At 40.4% G+C, this 20,155-nt stretch overlaps 1 protein-coding gene across 6 annotated transcripts in view; it reads left to right on the top strand.

Moving 5' to 3' along the window:
* Dusp16 (dual specificity phosphatase 16) overlaps positions 1-20,155 on the top strand; it is a 120,420-nt gene that overhangs the window by 86,388 nt on the left and 13,877 nt on the right. For all 6 annotated transcript variants that reach the window (XM_052720192.1, XM_052720191.1, XM_052720190.1 and 3 more), the window contains one exon: positions 5,870-6,033. In XM_052720192.1, the coding sequence (XP_052576152.1) occupies positions 5,870-6,033 (164 nt within the window). The remainder of the gene's footprint in view (positions 1-5,869; positions 6,034-20,155) is intronic.

The following is a 20,155-nucleotide window of genomic DNA, read 5'->3' as shown; positions in this document are numbered from 1 at the left end:
TGAGTCTCAGTTTGCGTGAAGTTATTGAATTAGACTGTCTTTCCTGCACTGGTTCCTTGCCAGTGTGTTTGTCACTTCTAGCTCTCAGTGACTGAGACATAATGCCTGAGACTATGTCTTTGATAAAATGGGCTACAGAGCCAACTAAAGTAGTTACTTGTTTCCTCATTCCGACATTTCCACAAGCCAGACAAAAGCACCTGGAAGACAACAGTGACATCAGTCTACTCTTACTCCACTTGTGTTGTTATGTGCTCTGGGGAGATGCCAGGTCTGGGCATATTTGGCTTTTTTACGGTGAGCCTTCAGAATTCGATGGGCACATTTGTGATTGTGCTGTGGACTTGGCTCTAGGGAAGGGGCCACTGGGAGAGCAAAGGCTTGTCCCTACCCCAAGAGTCTCCTGGTTAATTTGGGGAAACATGTCTAAACAGAATGAAAGAAGAGGAAGCACATGATTATGTGCTGTGTGATAGATACAGTGATAAGAGATGGTTCAGTGTGAGTTCTGTAGAAACAGGGCAAGATTTAGTTACAGCAATGGAATTTTAGTTGAACCTTGAAAACTGAGTGATATTTGAGTGTGGAAGTTCTTTCAAATTCAGTGGGGGAGAAGTTCAGTATGATAGCTCCTGCTACACAAACCTGGTGACCTGAATTCAGTCTCCAGAACCCATAAAAAGGTAGAAGGAGAACTAACCCCATGGTTAGTTCTTTGACTTCCGTATATGTGCCATGACACACTCCCCTTCTGCAAATACTACATTAAAGCCAGGATCTGGAGATACAGCTCAGCTGGTACAGTGCTTGCCCTAGTGTTCAGGAAGCTCTGGATTTAATCTCCAACACCACAAAACATGGAAGTGGTGGCATACACCTCTAATTCCAGCATTCTATAGGCTGACACAGAAGAATTATGAGGTCAAGGTCAGTTTAGGCTATATAACTTGATGTTTAGAAACAAAACAGACAGGAATGATAGATTTAGAAGATTATGAGGAGATTGGTGGGGATTTTTTTTTTCTGCAAAAGGGAAGAAATGGGAATTGAGATGAAATTATACAAGCTCTTTAAATATAAGAGTTTATTTAGATGTGGTAGGCATTGTGAGCTGTCAGAGATTGGGCTGTAACATCTGTCATCTTACAATCACCAGGTCTTTCTTCTCCCATCTGTAAGAAGTCTTCATCTTCTATGACCTCAGTCAAGCCAACACTGTCTATCTTCCAGAATGCTCTAGGAGCTTCTAATTGTTCTCACATCCTCTGTCTTGCCTGCCACATTCCAGCCAGCATGCACAGTTGGAGCCAAAGTTAAATATATTTTATTTCCAGATTGTTTCACTTTCAATTTAATCTTAGGATAAACTGTAGAATCCCGAACTCTAACAGAGGCTGATTTCTGTCGCCTCTCTGCCTGAGCCATGTTCTCTCTGCACTTTCTTTCTCTCCTCTTCCCTTCCCTGTCCTCCCCCTCTTCTCTCCTCTACGCTCTGCTTCCTTCTTCGGTATCATCCCTCCCTTCCCCCTTCCCCTTTGTTCCTTTTTCCTCCTCCCTTTTTAGACCATCAGTCTTTATCCCATTTGCTTTAAATCTGTAGCTTTATGGTCTCTGAACCTCCACAGAAAACTTTTTCTTCTCTGCCTTGGAGTCTCTTTCTCTGCCACTTATCTAGGTGTGTCCTACATTCAGTGTCATTTTAAACCTTCTCCTGGTTACCAGGTACAATTGGTTACCACAGTTTGTTAGCTACCAAACACAATTAGTCAAGTGTTCATCTTACATCATTTGGTTAAAATTAGTCTCACTAAGTTGTGAACTCCAGAAATGGTCTCTGTCTTCGTCCACTGGCCCCTTTGCTTAGCACTGGGTCCAGATCACAGTACATGCTCATTGATGATTTTGTTTTTATTTGTTCCTTTTTGTTTTTGAGACCCATATTCTTTATGTAACACTAGCTGTCCTGAAACCTTACGTAGACCAGTCTGGCTTCAAACTCACAAGAGATCCACCTGCCTCAGCCTCCCAAATGTTGAGATCAAAGGTGTGTACCACATACCAGGATCTTGAATTTTTTTTTTTGTTTTTTGTAAGCGTGTATCCCAGTGGTTTTTATTGTTGCTTGGGTTATTGAATAGGGATCATTTTCTTCCTTTGCTACTGTTTTTGAAGTCTCCTATGAAATTGTGAAGTTGGTCAAGGAGGGAGGACAGGGTTTTGTTGTTGTTTGCACTACTGGAGATTGAACCTAGGCCTCGTGCATAGTAGGCAGATGCTCTGTCACTGAGCTATACGCCCACCTTTTTACTTTTGAGACAGCGTCTCACTAAATTGCCCAGGCTGGCCTTGAATCTGCAATCTTCCAGTCTCAGATTCTAAATAACTAGGCTAACAGGCTTACTCCACCAGACCCAGCGAAGACTGTTGATAAGAGTACAGTACACAGATAGTCTTGAGAAGCTTGCCCAAGAGTAGATTAGGAAGTTTTGAACTGCACATAGAAAGGTGACTGACATGTATAGTGAATGGTTCATGACCGTGTACTAGTTAGTTGGATTTGAGTGAATCATTTTCTGGAGTGGAGACTTATGTTTGCTTTTTATCTTGACTCATAAAATTACCTTGATTAATAATTATATTTCAGATCACTTAAGGCACTTCCAGCAGCCACCTCATCCTCTTTGGGGTGTGATTGTAACCATTGTCCCAAAGGTTTTCTAAGGATGTGCCCTTGATTCCCTGAGCCGCAAAGACAGGACTACCGGCACACTGTTACAGAATCCTGGGTCACCTAGGATGTTTGAGAAACTTGACTTGCTATGTCTTTGTAAAAGTTCCCTGAGTAAAGACTTATAAGGATGCAGTGTTGCTGTTGGCTGACCAAAATGGCATTCACTAGATCTACCTTTTCCCTTTAATAGCAGGAAATTATTTTTCTTGCTCTGTGCCTTTTCTCTCATCTAAGAGTCTCTGGGACATTGTAGTCTACAAATAGGAAGCAGGTTTGTGCCCCCACCCATGCCAGCTTAACTGTTGTTTTTGAATGGAATCAGGAAATCCTTTCTGAATACTAAAAATACACAAAATTTGTGTCCATCAACAGTTATTCATTGTAACAAGAAAGGATTCAATAAACATTTGCTGAATTCTAATTATATGCTAGGCACTATGGTAAATGGTGAAGTGATTATAAGAGTGTTATTCACAATGAATTATAGCTAGAGAAACAAGACAGATCACAACACACACACACACACACACACACACACACACACACACACACACACACACACAAATTCACAATTACCAGGTCCTTCATACTTCTGCCCAATCACCAGTATGAGTTTTATAGAACTTACTTTTTGTTTGTGTGTTTCTTGTTGTTTTAAAGATAAGGGCCCCATGTGGCCCAGGCTGGCTCTGAACTTAACAGGAGCCAAAGATAACCTTGAATTCCTGCTTTTGCTCCACATCCCAAGTGCTAGAATTATAGATATGTGTCACCACACTAAGTGAATTTTACAGAACTACTAAATTAGATGCCAGCAAGGTAGTTTAGCAGGTAAAGAAAGGCAGGAGTGAACTCGAATATAGGAGCTTGTCTTCTTGCTTTCCCTACTGTGTGGTCACTGGGCATGTATGTGTGCACATATGGTGCAGGCAGAGTGATGGTGTGCCTGCAGTATGAAATAAGTTTTATGGGGCTGGAAGTCATGTTTGGAAATGATGAAAAGTAAAACCCATACAGGTGTAGATTTGAGTGCCTTGTCCATCGTACAAAGTAATTTGGATCTCTACAGTGGAACTGATCCCCCTGCTCTATCCACCAATTTAGCTTTAGACCTTTCAATTCCTCGTGTGTAAGAATAGTTTTAAAATTATAGATCCTGCCAGGCGGTAGTGGTGCACACCTTTAATCCCAGCACTCGGGAGGCAGAGCCAGGCGGATCTATGTGAGTTCAAGGCCAGCCTGGGCTACAGAGCAAGATCCAGGAAAGGCTCAAAGCTACATAGAGAAACCCTGTCTCAAAAAAAAAAGTTATAGATCCTTAGACTGGAGGTAGGAATGTTGTCTTATATTTTGCTGTGGCTTAAGTGTTGTTGCAAATTCCTGTTGTTGGAGCTCACTGCTCCTGGACCCTGGACTGAACATAGACAGTAGAAACAGGTCCTGGTGGATTATACTTGAGTTGAACAAGTATTTTCCATAATTCTAATCTTCAAGGTTCCTGAGTTGAGATATTAAGAGGTAAGGGCCGGGTAGTGGTGGCGCCTGTCTTTAATCCCAGCACTCGGGAGGCAGAGCCAGGCGGATCTCTGAGTTCGAGGCCAGCCTGGTCTACAGAGCAAGATCCAGGAAAGGCGCAAAGCTACACAGAGAAACCCTGTCTCAAAAAACCAAACCAAAACAACAACAACAAAAAAAAAAACGGTAAGCATTTGGGTAGTAAGGAATTTTATTAGAAACAATTTGGTTCCTGTATTTTCATCTGGATAGAAAGGAATATTTATTTAAATTGCAAATTCCTGAGAAGACCTTCCTCACATTTTCTCCCTTCAGATGAGTTCAGAATGCTATATGGATTTCTCTATTGAATTGTGGCAAGACTATGGTACTTAATGAAGGCCATAGGACAATTCATTAGAAATATAAGCCTGGAACCACAGGACTGGCACTAAGGAGGTGGCTTAGTAGGGAAAGGCCTTTGCTGAGCTCACATGGTAGAAAAAGGACTCCAGCAACTTGTCCTCTGGCCTCCATACCTCTCTCTCTCTCTCTCTCTCTCTCTCTCTCTCTCTCTCTCTCTCTCTCTCTCTCTCATACACTCACTAAATAAACGTAAAGAAAAATAAAAAGCCTGAGGCCAGCCAAACAACCCCAAGTTCTACATCTGAACCCAGAATTCTTGCCACAAGAATTCATATACTATAAATGATTTAGGATCTGTGAACACTTCTTTGTTAGCCTTGACTAACTGTGTACAGAACTGTAATGACTTGTAATAGAGATAAGTTTTAAGAGTAAGGCAAGTTTTTGATGTCTTGAGAAAAATGGCCAGATAGGATGGTACAACCTGAATCCCAGCACTTGGGAGGCCCAGGTTGGAGGAACTGAAGGTCATCCTCAGCCACATAGTGAGTTTGAAGCATGCCTAGGTTAGTCAAGACCTTGTCTTGTTTCCTTTGTTGAGACAGGGTTTCTCTGTGTGGTCTTGGATGTCCTGGAATTCACTCTGTTAGACCATTCTAGTCTCAAACTCACAGAGATCCACCTGCCCCTGCCTCCTGAGTGCTGGATTAAAGGTGTGCACAACTACTGCCTGGCTCATGACCTTGTCTTATCCTACCACAATACTACACAGTAATCTGTATGGTTGGAAAACTTAAAGTTAAAATCTTGGAAGAGCTTACAGCATTATTTTTATTCTAAAAGAATAACATTCAGTTTATCACTTTTTAAAATACCCATTTGTTTGCTGTTGTGAATAATTATTTTTTACTTCTTTGCTATTGATTTAAAGTCCTCTTTAATGTCCCATAAATAACATTTTTATGGAGAGAGAAAGGGAGATCATATGTCATAGAGTATGTGAGGATTAAGAGACTGTCTGAAAAAGGTAGTGGTTTATTTTCATTGCCCTCAGAACTTGTCCGTCCATACTACAGCCTTATAAGCTAGACTCAGTGCTGGATTCTACATCAGTTTAGCATCAGCAGCTGTGGGAAGGAATGTGCACATAGGCAGTGTTATTTGCTTGGCTCTGTACCATCTGATTTTTCTGTTTTAAATGGTTTTAGTTAAGTAGTTCCCAGAAGGCTGGTTTATGTTACATTGTACATGGCATAATCTTACAATGTTTATTCTTAGGTGGGTTTGCTGAGTTCTCTCGTTGTTTCCCTGGCCTCTGTGAAGGAAAATCCACTCTAGTCCCTACCTGCATATCTCAGCCTTGCTTACCTGTTGCCAACATTGGGCCAACTCGAATTCTTCCCAATCTCTATCTTGGCTGCCAGCGAGATGTCCTCAACAAGGTGGGTGCTTCAAAATGCCTTTCTTTATGTATCTGTTGGGAGCAGCTGGTGAAGCAGCAATGGAACATTCTGTAATCCCAGAAAGGAGGAACATCGTTAGTGTGACACCCTCACCAGGCTAAGTGTCCATTATCTTTCCCATATTACTTTGTTTGGTGTTACTTATTGCCATAGGACACCCAAATTGTTTTTGTTTTCCTCATAGGTCCAAGAAACTTGAAATAAGAGTCTTTTCTTTTTTTTTTTTTCATACCATTAGCGTTGTCTTCTTGGGCTATTAATTGTTCTGTTCCTGTAACTGGGTGCCCTACACTTATAATGCATTGGGTTTTTGTTTTGTTTTGTTGCAGCATACTAGAAAGGGATTCAGGTCAGGTCTGGATTGAGGAAGATCCTCATGATGACAGTTGGCAGGAGAATAGGGAGAGATGATCTAAAATGTCAAGGAGAGAACTCAGAAGTGTGCTTTGTTAGTTAGGCTATGTTTGAAGCTGGCTGAACAGTTTGCAGAGAGGAACATGGAGTCTTGCTGAAGAGCTGTGGACAGCACGGAACAGTCATGCCCTGTTATAGAAACACATACTGAATGGAGGCTTCTTTTGTTTTTTCGAGACAGGGTTTCTTGTGTAGCTTTGGTGTCTGTCCTAGAACTCACTCTGTAGACCAGGCTGGCCTTGAACTCACAGAGATCTGCCTGCCTCTGCCTCCTAAGTGCTGGAACTAAAGGCGTGTGCCACCACCGCCCAGCACTTGCTTTTTTGTTTGTTTGTTTTGGATGGAGGCTTTTGTATATAATGGCACAAACATAACAATATTAGTACTATAATCTGATTCTACAGTTTACAGGCTCTTAAGCAGGAATGCTAAAAAAGTGAAAGTGTTCTTCCTGTTTGGAAAAGCGACTTTTCTCTAAAATTTCTTAATTTATGGTGTTGCTAATTGAAAAAGCAACTAGCGATCTTAATTCAGCTCTTGATGATTTGAGAATGCTACTTTATGAAGGCATCAATTTCCCTAAGGATTTTCTCCTTGAATGATGTGAACAATTGGGCTGTCTGGAGAGTGCACAGTAGTCTTTTTAGCACAGAAAACAAAGTTTTGTAGAAGGAAAAATGCTATTTGGGCATCAGTGAAGCACTTTTACTATTCCTTTTCCACCAGAGCCCCTGCTTCTGTAAGATTTGCCTTCACGGTGTGTTATTCATGTGTTTGCTCCTCTGTGATGAGGTCTGCCTACTGAAGATTTGACAGCTTATATATGAACGGAACCTCTCTGGTGGGGTCACACTGCCTTTGAGCATGGGACTACTATTAATCCTGTTATTTATTTTTGACAATGACACATTGATTTTTGCTCTGTACTCTTTTCAACTTAACAACTGAGTGAGCACTCATAGGGTGATGGCATTCAAACCAGAACCTGGATTGAGAATAGGGAAATGTGTGCTTTCTGGTTTCACTTGCTGCCTTGACTTCTAACTTGTAATAAACAGAACATGTAATCTTTGTGGGTGGAGAACGGACTTACAGAAACCAGGAAGCCAGGCGGTGGTGGCACACACTTTTAATCCTAGCACTTGGGAGGCCGAGGCAGGCAGATCTCTGTGAGTTCAAGGCCAGCCTGATCTACATGAGTTCCAGGACAGGCACCAAAACTACACAGCGAAACACTGTTTGGTGTGTGTGGGGGGTGTTTGTGGAACAATAAGTTCAGCCAGAAGTCACTGTGGAAGACTGTCACTAAGCCTCTTTACCACAGATATGGAAGTGAGGGGAGAGAGAGAGTACTAAGAAGCATTGGAAGGCTGAGCAGCTTTGAAACATTGGACAGGAATTTGTCTTTGACCATGAATTTCACTGTTGACAAGAACGTTTTGAATTGAAGATTTTAGAGATTTAGTTAGCTGTAACACAGATTGCTAACCGGTCTTATTAATAGAAAACCCAGAACCAGATATTGGGGTGAAAGCTGAAAGATCAGAGAAGCAGAGCAAGCCACTAGTTCTTACCCCTACAAAATCCTCCACAGAAAGAGAGCGAGCTCCTCCCTCCACCGCTCCTTGTCACTTCCTCTCTCTGCCCAGCTCTGTCACTTCCTATCTGTCTGTACAGACCTCCAGACCTCTATGGTTAACTAGTGGCTAGCTCCTCCTTCTGATTTTCAGGCAAGCTTTATTTGTTAGAGCACAAATAAAATGTCACCACATTTTCCCTTTTTTGTCTAAAATAAAAAAAAGTTTATAACTAATATAAGAAAAACTATATACAATAAGTACAGTAACTATACAATGTATACAGGCAATAAATACATCAACAGTTAGCCACTTTAATTTTGCTGTGTGAAAAAACTGTTATTACAAAAGTGTTAAATGAACTCACAACATGGCCCAATTTTGTTTTTGTTTATTTTTAAGTTTTGTTTTTCTTAGACGGGGTCCATAAGCCTAGGCTAGTCTTGAGCTTATTTAGCTGAGGGTGACTTTGAACTTCTGACCCTCTTGCCACTCCTTTCAGAAGGCTGGGATTACAGATACATGGCAGATTAACTCTTTCACAAGCATCATTGTTTTAGGTAGGGTTTCTATTGCTGTGAAGAGACACCATGACTACAGCAACTCTTAAAAAGGAAAATATTTAATTGGATGGCTTACAGTTCAGAGGTTTAGTCCAGTATCATGGTGGTGGGATGTGGTGGCATGTAGGCAGACGTGGTGCTATAGAGGTAGCTGAGGGACAGGCAACAGGAAAGGGTCTCTCACTGGGTATGGATTGAGGACATATGAGATCTCAAAGCCTGCCTCCACAATGACACACTTCCTCCAATAAGGCCACACCTACTCCAACAAGGCCACACCTCCTGATAGTGCCACTCCCTTTGGGGACCGTTTTCTTTGAAATCACAATTATAAACTAAAGGATCTTCATGTTCAACCTCCTGATTTAAACGTTCCAGGAACAATAGTATATGCTTATTTTTTCTTCAAGATCTCTGAAGGTAAAAATTTAATGATCTTCCATAATGATATGTTCCTTTTTATTAAAATTTAGAAGTTGAAGTCATTAAAAAAAGGTCTCCAAGGCTGTTGTCTTAATTAGGGTTACTATTATTATGATGAAACACCATGACCAAAAGAAGGTTGGGGAGGAAAAGGTTTATTTGGTTTACACTTCCATATTGCTGTTCCTCATCATAGAAAGTCAGGACAAGAACTGAAACAGGGCAGGAACCTGGAGGCAGAAGCTGATGCAGAAGCCATGGAGGGGTGCGACTTACTGGCTTGTTCCTCGTGGCTTACTCAGTCTGCTTTCTTATAGAACCCAGGACCACCAGCCCAGGGATAGCACCACAATGGGCTGGGCCCTCCTACATCAATTAAGAAAATGCCCTACAGGTTTGCATTCAGCCTGGATCTTTTTGTTTGTTTATTTGTTTTTCAAGATAGGGTTTCTCTGTGTAACATTCCTGGTTGTCCTGGAACTCACTCTGTAGACCAGGCTGGCCTCGAACTCACAAAGATCCACCTGCCTCTGCCTTCCAAGTGCTGGGATTAAAGGCGTGCACTACCACACTTGGCTAGCCTGGATCTTATGGAGGCATTTTCTTAACTGAGGTTCCCTCCCCTCAGATAACTTTAGCTTGTGTCAGGTTGACATAAAACTGTCCAGCACAGGTATAATGTTATTAATATTAAAAAAAATCATAAAGTGCTGGGCCACGGAGATGGCTCAGTGGATAAAGGTACTTGCTACCAACCCTAATAACCTGAGTTTGATACCCAGAGCCCACATGGTGGGAAGAGAAAACTGACTCCTATAAGTTGTCCTCTGACCTATACATGTAATCCATGGTGTGTAAACATACACACTAAATAAATAAACAAACAAATGTTACATACATATATATATACACATATACATACATATATCTGTGTACATATAGATATCTAGATTGTGTGTGTGTGTGTGTGTGTGTGTGTGTGTGTGTGTGTGTGTGTGTTGTGCTTGCAGCACAAATTGAGGATTTGAATTCCATCCTGACCACTGGTATGTGTTTGTAATCCCAGCATGGAAGAGATGCAGACAATTAGATCCCTGGGGTCCACTGGGCAGCCAGCCTAGTCTTATCAGCAAGCCCCAGGTTCTGGCGAGAGACCCTATCTGAATAGTAAATAAAAGTGGATTGCTATTGAGGAGTAACACTTGAGGTTGTCCTCTGGCTTCTACATGTGCACACACACACACACACACACACACACACACACACACACACACACGTACACGTCCACCCACACCCATACATGAATATACATATGCACACACACAATAAAAATGTCACCAAAATTTGTTAAAAGCTCAGATATTTTCTTAGGAGGCTCATAGCTAATATAATGGAGGGAATATAATGCAATGCTAAATTGTTGAAAATAGGTTGACCCCAAATTTCAATATGTACTATAATACATTTAAAGTGCTTGGCTCTTAGGAATAATGGCTTACATCTGTAATCTCAACATGAGCTACAGACCAGCCTGGGCTGTATAGTGAGGTCTTCTTGTCTTGGCACTGACAAAAAAAAAGAAAAGAAAAAAGTTCAGGCTGTTTACACTGTTGTGTTTAACCCACATAGGATTGGGATGTAGGCTGGTCCCAAGGTGTTAAGTCATTTACCCAAGGCTTTGCCATTGGCTTCGGTGGCAGAGAGCTTAGCCATTTTCTGGAAAATAGAATTCTCTGTATCAGGCTATACGCAAGTACTGACAAATCCCAACAGTCTTTTGGATCATAGTTGAGGGTTTTTTTTCCCCTCCTGGTTTTTTTCTACAACTAATTCTTTATCAGTGATGTTCAGTAGAAAACAAGCTCATACATAATTTAAAATATTATAGCAGCATTATTTAAAAAGATGACAATTTAGAGTTAATTTTAGTTAAGTCATTTCACTTAAGTCAGTATTTTAATAGTCAATATAAAAATTTGTTTTATGTTCTTTTCTTTATATCAAGTGTTTGAAGCCTGCCATGTATTTTATACTTCACACCTCAATTTGGAGTGGTCAGACTTGAGATGGTAAGAGCAATATGAGGCCTCAGGTACCTTAGTGGACAGTAAGGTTAAACTGTTGGCATGAACTAGTTATTTCCCACATTTTAAAGGTGTGCCTTTTGTTTAAAAACCATGAGAAGTCACTGCTTGCCAAGTATCCTTCTCCTTCCTTTTGCACTGTACTTTTTGTTTCTTATACTGTTTTCTTGTTCTCTGGTCTTTACTAGCTGAAATGAGAACAGTTGATTGTACTGCATTAAAGTCATTCGCTGATGCCCATTTCTTATCTGGAATGAGAGAAGTTTGAGAATCTCTAGTATTTGAATGATGAGATTTTTTTTCTTTTCTCTTACAATTCTGGAGCCTTGTGTGTGCTAGGCAAGTGTTCTCCCACTGAGCTGTATTGTCGTCCCTCAAGTTTCTTGATTATTTTTCTCTCTTATCCCTTAAAAGTTAGAGGAGTTTTTAGATTTTATACTTAAATACTCCGAATGTACTGATAAAATTATCTATTGAGAGTCGCCTGGAACTGTTGTATGTCTGGAGTGAACCACTTAAGCTGTCACAAACTGTCTGCTCCCAGCATTCTTTTTTCTTTTCTTTTTTTTTTTTTTTTTTTTTTTTTTTTTTGGTTTTCTGAGACAGGATCTCTCTGTGTAACAGCTTTGGCTATTCTGGAACTCATTCTATAGACCAGGCTGGCCTCCAACTCAGACATCCATCTGCCTCTGCCTCCTGAGTGCTGGGATTAAAGGTGTGCACCACCATCAATGCCCGGCTTGTTGTCAGCATTCTTTACGTGGTTTTTTATTGTGGCCTTTTAACATGCAAAAATTGATTTTTTTTTTTTTTTTTTTTTTTTTGGTTTTTCGAGACAGGGTTTCTCTGTGTAGCTTTGCGCTTTTCCTGGGACTCACTTGGTAGCCCAGGCCGGCCTCGAACTCACAGAGATCCGCCTGGCTCTGCCTCCCGAGTGCTGGGATTAAAGGCGTGCGCCACCACCGCCCGGCCAAAAATTGATTTTTCCCACACTGTCTTATTATGCTTCAGGAAGGACTAGTGCTGATGTATTTATTTTGTACAGGTGTTAGTAATAGCCTGTACACAGCATTGTCAAGTGCTGATTTGGAGGTTTCTCAGGGAAGTATATGATGTAAGAAGATAAGATCACTAAAATTATCATTAAAAATATTGTAGGTACCATGTGTAGAACACTGTACAGTATATACACTGATTGTTTAGATAAGAAAGATTTATTTATTTATTTTTTTGGTATTTCGAGACAGGGTTTCTCTGTGTAGCTTTGTGCCTTTCCTGGAACTCACTTGGTAGCCCAGGCTGGCCTCGAACTCACAGAGATCCGCCTGGCTCTGCCTCCCGAGTGCTGGGATTAAAGGCGTGCGCCACCACCGCCCGGCGAAAGATTTATTTGTTAAACAATAATTCACACAACAAGGTGGTTCAGCATAACTCCCAGTACTAAAGCAGTACCACATGATGGCTGAGAGACAGCTTTGGGTAGAAACAGTTTTGCATGCCAGTTCTCCACCTAACTACTCTGTCACTTTCATCAAGTCACTCAATCGTGGTTTCTTCCCCCTGGAAACTGGTGATTTCTGACTCTTAATACTCATATGATATTCAGATGAAATGACCTAGTGCATCTTATAGGATGGGAGCATGCATTATGGTCATCATAGGATAGCATATGTAAGTGAGTGGTAGATCCAGTGGTCGTTGATATTTGAGAAAGCCTGGCTAGAGCAGGTAGAACTTGAGGTCAATGTTGAATGCAAATTGAGGGGCAAATGCAAAGTGCCATGGAATTGACTTCAGAAAGGAAAATTAAAGTAACATTACCCAGAAGTTCAATGCCCATGATTCAATGGGATCTTCTGTTCTCAAACTAGCTGCTTAACATAAAGTACTTGTAAGTGGGGGGGGGGGGGGGGGGGGGGGGCGGGAGGGGACGAGGGAGGGAAGACCAGTTTTAGTAAGGTCATCTTGTAATCAGTATTCCTTAAGACTCCATGATCTTATGAACAGATTATAGACTCTGTACTTAAAAATTAGTCTTAACTGTAGAGAGAGTGTATTTCATAGTATAGGAGACAAACTTAAACAAACAAACAAACAAGCAAAAACAGGGAATGAAGTGCCAAGTGAGATAGTGTGTTCCTGTAACCCCTGTACTTCAGAGGCTGAGGCAAGAGAATTGAGAATCAAGGCCAGCCTGGGCTAGAGTGTTCCAGGCCAAAGTGGGCTACCTATTATGTATATCAAGACCTTGTCTCAAAACAAAATTAATGAAAATTATAGTAACAGAATTAAATGTTCTCTTTTGACTCATAAATATTACTATTTTTGTTTTCTTTTGAGACAAGTCTTGCTATGGAATCCTGACTGTCCTGGAACTTACTATGTAGACCAGGTAGTTCATGAACTCACAGAGATCCTCCTACTTCTGTTTGCCAAGTGCTAGGATCAAAGATCTTTACCACCACACCTGGCTATAATTACCATTTTTGAACATCTTTAATTGTGTGTTAGAACCAGAACACATTGTTTAAGTTTATTTTTTATTTTGTGGGAGAACCCTTTCTTATATCTTACCTGCTTTATTCAGCTTAATGCCAATTAAGAGGAAGAGAAGTTTGAATTAATAGGGAATTTACATTGCAGGCTTTTTGGGTAATAGATATATTGATATATATATTTTTCATATATCATATAACTTACATTCTTCCTATAAGAAACAGAAGAAGGAGGTCTCATGATGGAGCCCAGGCTGGCCTTGAACTTGTTATCTATCTTCTTGCTGTAGCCTCCTGAGTGCTGGGATTATAGGCGTGTGTGACTATGCCCAGTTACAAGCTGTTTTAAGAACAGGATAAAGTGACATAGTATTTAGTGAGACTTTATATGTTACATATTGTATGTCCTCATACTGTTACCTTCATTATATCATCCTTACCGTTAGCCTTAATTAACAGGAAGGAACTAAAGCTGAGGGAGGAGAGGGAGCCAACCCAGGACACTGCAGGAGTGAAACCTGCTAGGCTGTGCTCTGGGGTTTGTGATTCATTCTCTTCATTATTCCATGCCACACTGTTTATGAAATGTTTCTAATAAATCATGGTTTTATCATCCTTTGATCAAATTCTTTTTTACTTAGCAGTAAATGTGGTGGATTACGAGTTTGATGAGACAAGTTTCTGCCCTGTAGCTCTAGCTGTCCAGGTGTATGCCACACCTAGATGTCTTTTTAATTTTAATTTTTTAAAATTTTTGCTTTGTTTTTGAGACAGCATCCTACTCTATAGGCCAGGAAGTCCTGGAACTCACTAGTTAGCTCAGGATAGCCTCAAACTTGATGTAATCCTCCTGCTTTATCCTCCTGAAGGCTAAAATTCCAGGTGTGAGTTGAAGCCTGGTAGCATGAAGACTCCTTCCTTTGACATTTAAGACTTCTGTGACCTGACTATAATTATTCAGCTCTTCTGATCTCTTCCTTGGCTTACCTTCTCAGGTTCAGAATAGACTAGACTAGTGCTTCCAGATACTTCTAAACTTTTCTTTGTCTTCGTTTGTGTTCTGCATTCCACTCACAGTAACTATACAGCTACCCTCTGTATCTTCGGGTTCCGCATCCATGGATTTAACCAACTCCATATTAAAAATATCCAAGAAATTACATGTGTACTGAACCTAATACAAACTTCACTTTCATCTTTACCCCTGAAACAATGTAGTATTGCATATGCTTGCATAGTATTTACATTATATTTGGTGTTATAAGTAATCTAGAGTTGACTTAATGAATATAAGAGTATATATGCAAAAGCTGTGCTATTTTTTTGTAAATAGATTGAACATCCAGTAATTTTACTATTGTTGTAGGTGTGAATCAATCTCCTTGGATACTGCAGGATGACTGTATCTTTGTCTGTCAGATGAAGACTGTAGCTCTCATTTAGGGTCCTTTCAGAGCCTTCATTTTGGCTTTACTCCAGTGCTGTTTTGATTGGTCTGCTCTGCCATATACACCAGACTCCTCTTTGTGTTGATATTTATGCAACTAACTGCCTTATAGACTGTTCATTTGTTGATGGAATGGCCTGCTCTTCATGCTTCAGAGCATGCTTATAGAGCACCTTGATCTGTGATAAGCGCTACATGATTATTTTCAAATACTTATAACTTTATTTGTAAACAGTTGCAACCTGATGCAGGCAATTTACCTTGTCCTTAAAAAATTACCTCAACATAGCTGCTAAAATGTTTTTTTCCCTATGCTGTTAATTTTACTCAGAAATACCTTTTTTTTTCTAAATAAATCTGGGAAACCAGGTAAAACAGTCTCTCATAAGTTATGAAAGATTGGATCATAGTTTAATGACATTTTATTATGGCTTCCTAAATGAAAGTGTTTAAGAAACATTTATGGAGATCTTCATCAAAAGATACTAATAAAACAGTTACTAGATTATGATTTTAGTCATTTTAAGGATAATAGTTCATTCATCAAATAGTGAGTCTCTACTGCTTGCCAAATAGTATTCTCAATACTGGAGATAACATCTGTAAAAGAGAAGAGACAGTAATGGAGTAAACAGGTAAATTATATAGTGCAATCCATATTTATTACCTGTGTCTTATGGTGATAAATGCTTATGGAGATAAGTACCCTGAAGGAAATAGGGTAAGAGGTTGGGAGTTTCCGTGGGGTATGGTTTTTAATGAAAAGGGGTGATAAAAGTAAGTCTCAGCCGGGCGGTGGTGGCGCACGCCTTTAATCCCAGCACTCGGGAGGCAGAGCCAGGCGGATCTCTGTGAGTTCGAGGCCAGCCTGGGCTACCAAGTGAGTTCCAGGAAAAGGCGCAAAGCTACACAGAGAAACCCTGTCTTGAAAAACCAAAAAAAAAAAAAAAAAAAAAAAAAAAAAAAGTAAGTCTCACTGAGACTGAGATGGATTTAAACAAACACCTGAGAGAGGTCAAAGAGCAAATCACTTGGCTATCTAGAGAAGAGCAACACAGGCAGAAGAAGCCACCAGGAAAATAGCAGAGGAGACTAGTGTAGCTGAAACAGAATGAGCATGGGAGCTTGGCCAGAGAGAAAGACTGGGAGGAGGGCGAGACTGTACATTGAGACCTCGTAAAGATTTCCTCTGGGAGAAATAGGGCATGATTTTCTGAAGTCACTTCAGTGCCAGTGTTGAAAACAGGTGGTGTGACCTATCAGCAGAAGCAGAATGGCCACAAAGCAGGCCTGGTAGTCTGATAGTGGTTGGAATCCAGTTGGTAACAGGAGTGACAAGTGGTTGAATTCTGGCTAGATTTGAAGGCAAAGCTCTGAGTTTTTTGGTAGACTAGATGGCAGGAGTGTGTGTGGCATGTCAAGGAGAAAGGAGATGCAGCTGGCAAGTACAGCTCAGTGACGGACACACCAAGTTCATGATGCCTACTAAACTTCCAGGTGGACATGCTGGGGAGTCAGGTGGGGCTTTGAATCAGAATGAGTCCTTTGAAACAGGAGGGACAAAGTTGAGTCATTAGCATGTGGACAGTATTTAGTATCATAAATATAAGATCATTAAGAAAATCTAAATGGAGTAGATTAAGCCATAGGGCAATTAGCACTGAAAGTCTGGGGACCTAAAAAGTATTCAACAAAGTATTCTTAGAAGTAAATGCGAAGCAGGAAAGAAATGGAGACTAGTAGCCCAGGAAGCAAGTGAATGATATTTTCCAGGAAGAGGGTCTAATTAAGTGTGAGAGATGGTGCTGTAGGTCAAGAAAGATGAAAGCTAAGAATTGGCCATTGGATAGAGCAACATGGAGATCTAGGGTAATTTATGATCTGTGTCTTGTTAGAGGGATGGGAAAGCTTGTGGGATAAATGGGCGCAAGACGTAATAAGCAGAAAGGAATGGAGATGCCAGCATAAGCAACTCTTCCAAGGAATTTTGCTAAAAAGAGGAGCCTAAGGCAAAGAAATATTTTTAAGATGGGAGAAATACTTGTTTGATTGTTAGTAGAGGAAATCATCCAAGAGAGTAGAGAATTGATGTAGAAGAAAGGCCAACAATTGCTGAAATCATATCCTTGAATAAGAAGAGATTGAATTTACTAAGCAAGCAGAGGGACTGACCTTATGGACATTGGCTGGTCATCTGTAACAACAGTTGGGAAGATACAGATGTGTGTGCTGGTAGAAGGTATATGTGGTGGATGGAATGAAATTTGCCTGTAATTGGTCTAACTTTCCCATGTAGCAGGAAAACGAGAGTTTTCAGCTGAGAGTAAGGATGAGCAGAAATATAGTGGAAGTTTTGAGGGGAAGGGAAGTGGGTGGGATGGCACAAGAGGGGGAAAGCACATCGTTAGGGAATGCCTTGACTGCTGAGGAGTCTGAATCAAAAGTGAAAGCAGGTGACATTGCTAAGGTTTCCCATAGCCCTGTGCAGCTCCATGAGCACACTTGCAGATTCAGTGGAGGATTGATGTTACCTAGTAATTAGAGCTGACGAGCATGAAGAAGTGATACAGCGGCAAAGGACTTGAGGACAGAAGCAAGGGAGTGGTTGTAGCAATTGCCTCTGGAGTTGAAGTTGGACAAAGAAGGCAGATTCTGTGGGGATGAAGAACAGGAAAAGTGAGTAGGATCATCAGAGTGAAGGGCTGAAGGGTTCTGGGTGTAGTGGAATAAGAGAGTGAACAGGAAAGAGGGTAAGGGTGTCCAAGAGTGGGTTCAGGCAATGGCAATTTTGTAAGCTTTGTAGCTAATAGATGGTAGGCTAGAGGTCATGCGAGTAAGCAGTGAAGCTGAGTCCAAAGAACTCAAGCACCGTGATGTCAGAAAGTATTGAAGACCAGAGGTTTATCTTATCACTGGACGGGCACATATTAGCAGTAGTTCAAAGTCCAAGCTAAATAACAGTGTAAGATGACTACTCTCTAGAAGCTTAAAGATTTTACTGTTTAATTACAGAACAGAGTAATTATTCAGTTGCATATATTTTATATGATGTGGCAAAATAAAATGAAAATTACATAAATGTATCTAATTTATAACAAAGGCATTAGCACCCATTTATGTGGAAGAATAATCATTTCACAAAATACTTACTTATTCTTCATAAATATACCAACAAAAAATTACAGTGCCTTGGGCTGGAGAGATGGTTCATCAGTTAAGAGAATTTACTATCCTTGCTGAGGACCTAGATTTGGTCCCCAGCACCTACATGGTTGACTTACAATTGCCTCTATCTATAGTTCCAGGGGATCTGACACCCTCTTCTGGTCTCTATGGGCATCTGCTTGCATGTTGTATACATAAACCCACACATGAAAATAAAAAAAATATTAAATTAATATACCCTGTCAGCCACTTATATGCACATTCACCAAAATATTAAAGAAATATCAATCAAGAGAACAACTAATAGAGCTGTAGTGAACTCCTAAAACTTATTCACCTAACATCAGAGATTCACTGTGACGTCCTTGTGCCCTCAGGCTAGCTGTGGGCTTTCCTGCAGCACACCTGCCACCCTGTTTGAATAGTGTACTTACCAGAGTCAGTTGTTTGCCCTCAGACCTGTCTGGGCTAGTCTGCTTGCTATTATAATTATGTACATTAATTAAAATAGTCATGGTCTGATGGAATAAGAATGAGAGAAGAGACTTGTTTTTGTATGACCTCAGCTAAATTAGCAGCCATAAATATTTGGGAGGTATTCGTAATGGAGAGATGTCTGAACTGACATTGTTTCCTAAGTTCTTTGTTTTCCTTCTTCCTTTTATTTACTATCTATCTATCTATCTATCTATCTATCTATCTATCTATCTATCTATCTATTTATTTATTTTGGTAATAGAAATAAAACCCAGAGCCTCATATATGCTAGGCAACCTTTCTACCACTGAGCTACATCTCCAGCCCTTTGTGAGATCTTGCTTTTTTTCAAAAACTAAAAACAGATAGTTGCATTTAGTGTGGTTTCCTAAAAACTACTCAGCTAAGGAGAGAAGTTGCATTAGAAATTAGTGTGTTAATGTACATTTGTTTTACTAATTTTTTTAACCCAAGCTGACCTGGAATTCTGTTTAATTGTGTATGGTAGGTTTTATGAAGACATTTTCACTCAAATGTATTGTGTACTTTGGCCAAACCATCTTTGTCCTCTGTTCTGCACAGTAAGTTCTCGCCCTTTCCCACATGGCCCTGCTCCTGTTTTCATGTTCCGTATAAATTATTTAATATGTAATTTTAAGCTCGAGATCACATTTCAAGTATGTGTCCTCCTTCATGATTTCCTTCTTTAACTGACACTCCCACTGATGTCCTAACTACAGATCTACACACGCAGGCCCTATGCAGCTTAACTTGGTAGTCAGATTACATTTTCATTTTACGTGGCACGTTAGTACTTGGTTTGCCTTTTGTTTTCAAATTTGGTCTTGTTTTATTATAAAGTTCTATCTTATTCCCAAAGGAATTTCAGGTAGCAGCTGGTAATAGGTTTTATAAGGAGATTGTGTGGGAGTGGGTGAATTGAGTGATGTGAGTGGAGGCCAGAGGTCAACTTTGGGCGTCATTCCTTAGGTGATATCTACCTTGCTTTCTGAGACTGGGTCACTCACCAGTAGGCCAGGGAGCTCCAGGGATGTCTGTCTGTCCTTGCTCAGCACTAAGATTACAGGAAGGCACCATAACACTTAGTTCGTGGGTTTCTGGAATTGTTGCTTTCTTGTTCAGGTTAATTTGCTATAGAAGGAACTTAAGTTTAGTGTATTATGGGGACTGAAAGAGTAGTTTCTGGAGATGAGTATGTTTGGATTTGAATCTTTCATTTGGTACTGTTTTCTAGCAGGGTAGGACCAGTGTGTGGAGGTGAGACTTGGGAAATAAAGAACCTCCAAGCCTCAGTTTTCGCATTTGTAATGGAGATGATAATAGCACATATCACACAGAAAGTGTGAGGTTCAGCAAAACTAGTAAATGTTTAGTATGGTGCCTGGCACATAGTAGGTATTGTCTCTTTAATATTTGAGATGTCATCTTCTTAATA

This window comes from Peromyscus californicus, unplaced genomic scaffold, assembly GCF_007827085.1.
Source record: "Peromyscus californicus insignis strain IS unplaced genomic scaffold, ASM782708v3 Scaffold_6__1_contigs__length_162567912, whole genome shotgun sequence".
Taxonomy (NCBI): Eukaryota; Metazoa; Chordata; class Mammalia; order Rodentia; family Cricetidae; genus Peromyscus; species Peromyscus californicus.
Note: the sequence above shows the minus strand (reverse complement) of the source record. Positions and strands in the feature narration are given on the sequence as shown.